General features: G+C 40.9%; 1 protein-coding gene across 1 annotated transcript in view; it reads left to right on the top strand.

The window, feature by feature from the left end:
• NADK (NAD kinase) overlaps positions 1–5,568 on the top strand; it is a 19,638-nt gene extending 14,070 nt beyond the window's left edge. The window contains exons 10-12 of the mRNA XM_057386479.1: positions 592–656; positions 962–1,205; positions 2,618–5,568. Coding sequence (XP_057242462.1) covers positions 592–656; positions 962–1,205; positions 2,618–2,765 — 457 coding nt within the window. The 3' untranslated portion in view covers positions 2,766–5,568. The remainder of the gene's footprint in view (positions 1–591; positions 657–961; positions 1,206–2,617) is intronic.
• Positions 5,569–6,924: the final 1,356 nt, after the last annotated feature.

Here is a 6,924-nt window from a genome sequence, read left to right on the forward strand (position 1 = left end):
AGAAATTTAGGCATTAGAGATCCAGAAATTTAGGCATTAGAAATTAGAAATGGAAGCGTTTAGAAATGGAGACGTTTAGAAATTAAAAATTACAAATTTAGAAATTAGAGGTCTACCCTCCAGTGGAATATTTTACTTTTTCCTACTGGGCTGTGTACCTCTGTAACATTCTACAGAGTGGGAATTCCTATATTTGCATTTGTCAAAATTTTATATAAATCACAGCTGAAGTGCCTGTAAATGATTAGCRCTGAAGGGAATCAAAAATTCTCCTCTCGTGCAGAAATATTGCAGATTTTAAGTATGTATTGGTATCATTTTCTGCAGTTCACTGTTTGTCTTTTGCCAGTGTTGTCTTGCAAAAGAAAAAGCATTTACCWGCTGAATATAAAACAGATTTAAGGTGCATTTTGGACAGATAGTCTTGTGCAAGGAAGAACCAACCCCTTTGGTTTTTTGCCCCTGTTACCTCCAGTCTGTTTTTGTAGGAAGGGAGCTGCTTTGGAAGGGTTCCTGGGGATGGGAGAGGATTAGCATTGAGAAATCAGTGCGTTCTGGACTTTTTGTTCCTCTTTTATGACATAAATTCAGTGTTTCTTCATGGCACTGCCCACAACCCACAGTTCCTTTCATGTCAGTGGCTGTTACTGCCAGTGGTAGAGCATTCTTTGAAGAGGAATTATGTTCAATACGAGCCAAACTTCCTCAATTTGACAGCTTTGGAGTTATTATGTACAAAAAAAATCTATTTTTCTGGATTAACTTCATAATTTTTCTTGAAAGAGAAGCTCAGTCAGCTCCTGTAACTGAATTAAAGCATGAACTGGCTTTAACTGGAAGGTCTCTGTGGGTTGTGACCTTGTAATTGCAAAAAAAAGCAATTTATTGCATCTTTTTCTATTTTCTAGATTTTTTTATTGCATAGAAAAATAAATGTTTATAAACCAAACATAAAACAAAGATTTGGACCTTGAGTGCTGTTACTGCGCTGCTGCCATGGGCAGAGATGAGGAATTCCAAAGACTCAACTCAGTGCTCAGAGGGAGGGTGGAGGAGGTGTTTGTTCCTTGCTTTTGGAGTTTTGGACCCAAAGTTCAGCTGATTTCTGGTTTTTTTTTTCAGATTATGCTCTCCCCAGATGCCAGGAACACGGCGTGGGTTTCGTTTGATGGAAGGAAGAGGCAGGAAATCTGCCACGGAGACAGGTCAGAGCTTTTTTCTGATTGTATTATCTCTAAGTATAGAAAACCCTGATTCGTGCAGCTCCCTCGTTCTCTAACATCTGCCAAAAGGGTTTTTGGCAGTGAAGAAACAAGGATTTATAAACCCTCACACCTCCCAGAGCACAAACTGCACAAAAAGGATTCAATTTCTAACTTGGGTTCTTTAGMTCTTCCCATAAAAGCAAGAGAAGGGTTCAGGCTCTGTAAACATTGCGTGCTTGGCAAGGRAGATGGGCATATCTTTAGAAAACTCTGTCAGTTTTAACTTCAAGAGAAATCTTAGGAATTCTAGAAGATAAAAACCAACAGGAGCTGCCTGTGAGCAGAGCTGCTGGAAAACTCCATGGGGTTTCAACTGGGTTTACTGGGAGTGGTTGTGGTCACTCACTTTTGGGTGAGCAGAAARGGGTGAATTCCTCAGTTTTATGTTCAATATTTGGTGGTGGAGGTGATTTAAGGCAGCTGTGGGAAGGAGATTGGTGGGTTTGTTGTTCAGGGTGCCCTTTTTCCTCTTGGCCCACACCAATTAAAGGAAAATGTACAGCTGGTGTAGGCCTCCATCCTGAACGAGTTTTATTTCTTCTGAGCTGCAATGATCTAGGATAGCTCAGGAGCCTGGTAAAGATTCAAACAGGAGCTTTGGCCCTTGGTTACACTTTGGGATTCTTTGTTTTAATGCTTAAAACTTGAAACTGAAAGGCCCCAGCAGTGCCTTGGGTTTTCCTTGTCCCCCGTGGGGGTGAGGCCCAGCAGGATGAAGGATGTCACGGAGGGGCTCAGAGCTGTGTCACAGGAAATGTCCACAGATCATCATTTAAAGCTCATTTGTGATCTGCTTTAATTTTGGTGATTGTGTTATGATGTTGATGCCTGAAACAAGGCTCACCTGAAACAGAGGCCAGGCAAAGTTAAGGAATAAAAGCAGGTAAATTTAAGGAAGGCCTACATGTGCATTAAGGGCAGAYAAAGCCTGCTCATGAGGCTACACCCAAAATGGACCCCGAGTCATGAGATCTTCACCTTTTATAGGTTCAGTTTTATGAACACATTGGGCCCCAGTTCTCCATCACCAAGTGATGATGTCAATCCCTCAAACCTGCTCCCCTCAATTCTCTGTTGTTTCCATATTTTGGGGCTCTGAGGCAGCAAAATGTCCTTGGATTCAGGCTCAGAGAGGAATTGTTTTGTCTGAAGATGGGAGAGCAGCAGCTCAGTGCTGTGCACTGGGGAAGGACAGGAATACAAACCCATGAAAGTAGAGAAATTAAAAATGCTAAGGCACCCATGGAACGCTGTGGTTTGGTGATATCAGTGCGTGGGTGCTGTGCAGGGTGGGGATCATGCTGGGTGTGGTTCAGGGGCTGCCCTGGCCTGACTGTGCCCTGCTGTTGCAGTATCAGCATCACTACCTCGTGCTACCCCCTCCCTTCCATCTGCTTCCGTGACCCCGTCAGTGACTGGTTCGAGAGCCTGGCCGAGTGCCTGCACTGGAACGTGCGCAAGAAACAGAACAACTTCGCYGTGGAGGAGGAGGAATTCTGAGCATCTGTGTCCCCCAGGACTGCTGGGAATGGAATGGAATGGAAAATGGAAATGGAAAATGGAAAGGAATGGGGCAGTTTCCCTCCTCTCTGCTGGGATTTTGGAGCTCTCGGTGTGGCCACCACCCTGGTTATGGTTTATATCCCTCACACCCGTGGCTGGGAAGGGTTGTGTTCCTTCCTGTCCCTCGAGAGAAGGAGTGGAAGGCTTTGATGGTTCTAATCCCGTGTGAATCTCCTCCCCAATGAGCGGTCTGAGAGTGGATTGTTCCTGATTTTTATCACCAACCACATCTGCAGCTTTGATTGTAACTTCTACCTTACCAGTTCCATGGTAGGCTGAATGTAGCTACACCAGGGAAAAGTGGCAGCAGAAAAGTGGCATTAAAAAATCTCCTCTTTTCATTTGGTAGATTTGTAACTCCATTTAACACTACTAGGAATAGAAAGGCTCAGAGAAGTTTTCTTTTTTCTTTTTTAAAAAAAACAAAAGCTCCTSTTTGTTATCTTCAGTACACTTTGCCCAGAAAATACTTTCTTACTTGCAAGTGTGACACACTGAAGAAACACCCACAAAGGATGTTTTTTTATTCATAGATGGAATTAGTAATTAAAAGTATATATTTTTGATATATACATTTCTCTCTCTTGTGCCCATTGGAGCAGTGGTTGACYCTTGGCTGTCAGCACTGTGGAAATRCCCACGAACAGCAGYGATGAGCATTGGTTATTACAGKTTTTGTAGCTGGGCTAATTCTGCAGTTCCTCTTTGGTAGGAATCATCATCCATRTGTTGGTTTAATTATTATTTTTGTTTGATTCCCTGGGATAAATGGTAGCATTACAGACTATCATGTTTCTAAAAAAACAAAATTCAAGCATTCAAGAAGAATCTGCACTTGGATTGCTGCTGTATTATAGTTCCATTATTATCCTGAAAAAAATACCGTGTTCTAGATCCTGAATGCCCTCAACTTCCATGGAAACTTTCCAACTCTTGGTGCTGAGAAATCCAGGATGGGATGGAAAAACGAGAGGACACATTCCCAGCGGAGTAGCAACGGTGCCTTCAGCACRCTCAAGATAATTCTAAGTCTCACATTTACTTTTTTTAAGATGCTTTCAAACCTTTCTAACTTCTCTCTGTACATATTTTATCGTACGTGCTTTTATGAAAGAACAAAACAACCCCAACGGAAGAACTGATTGGGGAGGAAATTAAAGGGTTTGTGCTGTACTTTACCTGTAAAAGAGCAAACCCAAGGATAATGTTTACATTTATGTTCTCTGTGGTGCAGTCTCATCATCATCTTATCCAAACTTCAGCGTTTTCCAGTCTTGCTGCATCGTCATTAAAGGAAGGGAAAGGAGCTGTTCAGTGTTTCATTAATTGAGTTCACTGATTGAGGTGGGATTGCCTTGGGAATGTGAATCTCTGCGGAACTTTGTTCATGATTGTCTTACGTTGTTTCACGTGGTCCAAAGTGGAAATGGGAAATGGGTTCATTTCCAAACTCTGCCTGACCTGCTGTCCTCTGATCTTTCAATAATGTCTCGTCCTTTTTGGATGCTGCCCTGGGCCGAGTTCATGAAATGCAGGCGAGAGCACTTTTCCAGAAAAGAGAAGCAAACTCTTGGGTAACAAATCACAATGAAAGTGTGTTCATATAAATTAATGCTTGGTTTGTACATTTTGTAAAATARAATATTGGTTTGATTTGGTCAAAACCAGATGGATTTTTGGGATATTTTGGAGAATATCCAGAGAGCTTTTGGGATTTCTCTTTCACTTGAATCTGCAGTAATTGTTTTATCACTGTTTTGAAGCTGCTTACGGGTTTCCTGAGTGGAGTATTCAGTTATTTGATAACTGGTTACTTTTCTGAGCTAGAGAAGTGTCAGGCTTTTTGCTTTGAAACTATTTTATTTAAACATGCAATAATTGAGAGAAGGAACAGGGTCTGGTGTCTAGAGAAACGTGTGGATGAGTGGAGAATGAGCAGTTCTAGGCACCCTGGGGAGTGGAAATCATTTTGCAGAGGTGAAATGATTTATGAGCCTTATCTAGTATTTTTTTAAAGATAACACTATATTCAGCACTTTTTATTTATGCTTTTTATAATAGTAAAGCTATTCTTGACTAAATTGCCGAACTTTTAATTTTCAGAGTGCACAGGTCCTGAAATCTGTAATCAAAGTGTACTGAACTACTTTAGATCTACATTAGGGGTTGGCTTGAAATTTTTTTTTCTGATTTCTCATCGGCTGCAATTGCATTGCAGGCTCTGAGGCTGCTGCAGCTTTGCTCATATTAAATTCCTGCCGAGAAAAAAACAATTTTTGGGGGGCTGATCAGCCCAGCAGAGCTGCTGGAGGCAGGGCAGTCACTCCAAAAGCTCCAAAAATCTGCCTYGATTCTCCCTGAAGCAGCTGCTTGAGATCCAGGCACAGCCCAGGCTGTGGTAAAACATCACAAAATCCCTTTTCAAGGTTTTTAATCTGCAAACTGCAGGAGAGGGAGGCTGGAGCAGCCCTGGAGTTCTGTGTTTGAGCTGCTCCAGGTGAGGGGGAGTCAGAAAAAAAGCTGCAATGCACCTCACTTTATTGGCAATAAAACCTCGTTTTGCTGATGTAGCTTATTCAGAATAACTTGGTGAAACTGTGCTTAAAAATAAAAAAGGGGGTTTGCTGATTAAGAGTTTCTAATTAAAGGGTTTGTAAGTCACTGGTACCTACAAATCCTTTCGTCTACAAAGGGCCAAAACAAGMTGGGAAATTAATTTGGTTTTCTTAAAAAAAAAGAAGTTATCCTCTGGTAAAAATTGAAGAAGTTGTTACCAACTGTGTGGTAGAGAATAAAGCAGTGTACTGAATTTTTAAAAGATGAAAAATCCTGTTACRTATTGTTAACGCATTGAAAACTTGGGTTTTAAATATTGTTGAGAAACAAAATATTTTTCAATCCTTTCAATAAAATCTTTTTGTAAAGTTGGATTTGTCAGTTTGTCCTTTGACTGGGGGGGAATATAAAATTGGGAATACAAAATCCCTTGGAATTGTGTGGGGTTTGACACTTCCCATGGGATCAGTGGCATCTGTTTTCTGGGAATACACCCAAGGTTTTTTTTGAATGTTTTRTAATTTTTTTTGAATTTTTTTTYCCTCAAAAATYTCAAAATAAATGCTGGATTTGCTGTGYAAGTTGAAACAAATCTTRTGTATAACAAACACTTGTTTTGAARGCCYAGGAATASAAATGGGAGGSAAGAAATWGATAAAGGCAATCCTGGTCAAGTGTTCTCTGATAATTTGATCCCCAGCAAGTTTAGRATTGAAAATGGGGTTTAAACACCTGTGGCACTTTCTGACCAAGTTCTGAACACTTCTYCCATGAAAGTTGTGATTAATGATGATGCTTGAGAGTCTTTTAATTTCATAATTCATCTGATTTCATAATTCACCCATTCCAGCAGTTCCTGCAGCTCAGGTGGTGGATAAACAGCAGGAGATGCCTTTGGCAGGTAAAGGAACAATTTTTGAGTGGAGTTTTTTACAAGGAGATGCCTTTTGCAGTTAAAGAATCTGTTTTTAATGGGAATTTTTGTTTTTCATGGCACTTTGGAAAGAGTTTTTTCACTTTTTCACTTTTTTCTGCCTGGCTGGTGCCCAACTCTTTGCTGTCCACAAAGCAATTTCTTTAGTTGGCCATAAAACATTTTTTTCCCCAAATTCTGAGCCAGCACAGGTTTTGTGCAAGAGCAGAGCCTTCCCTTCCCCTCCAGCCCTGCTGCCTGTGGGCTGGGCTTGGGGAACTGCAAATGTTCAATTGTGACTCTTCCAACAAGAATTYCTGGTGCCTCTGGGACTGCTGGGATGAAGTCACCGAGTCAGCTGCTGCTCTGTCAGCCCTACAGTCACAATTAACCTCTTTGTGCCTCCCTTGGGCTCCAGATAAAGTARATTTGGTTCAGGTTTAGGAGATGAGGATGAAAAAAATACATATTTTTATATGTATATTTTTATAGTTTTGATGGAATCCTTGTAAATTTCCCTAATAAGCTGCAATAATTTATTTTAACTGATTTTTGCAGTTTGCAGCTGCCTGCGAGGTAAAGATTGAATTGGTGCTGTTCCATGTGAAAGAATTATCCACAYACACA

Source organism: Malurus melanocephalus, unplaced genomic scaffold (genome assembly GCF_030028575.1).
Source record: "Malurus melanocephalus ecotype Western Australia unplaced genomic scaffold, MMel_1.1 scaffold_972, whole genome shotgun sequence".
Lineage (NCBI taxonomy): Eukaryota > Metazoa > Chordata > Aves > Passeriformes > Maluridae > Malurus > Malurus melanocephalus.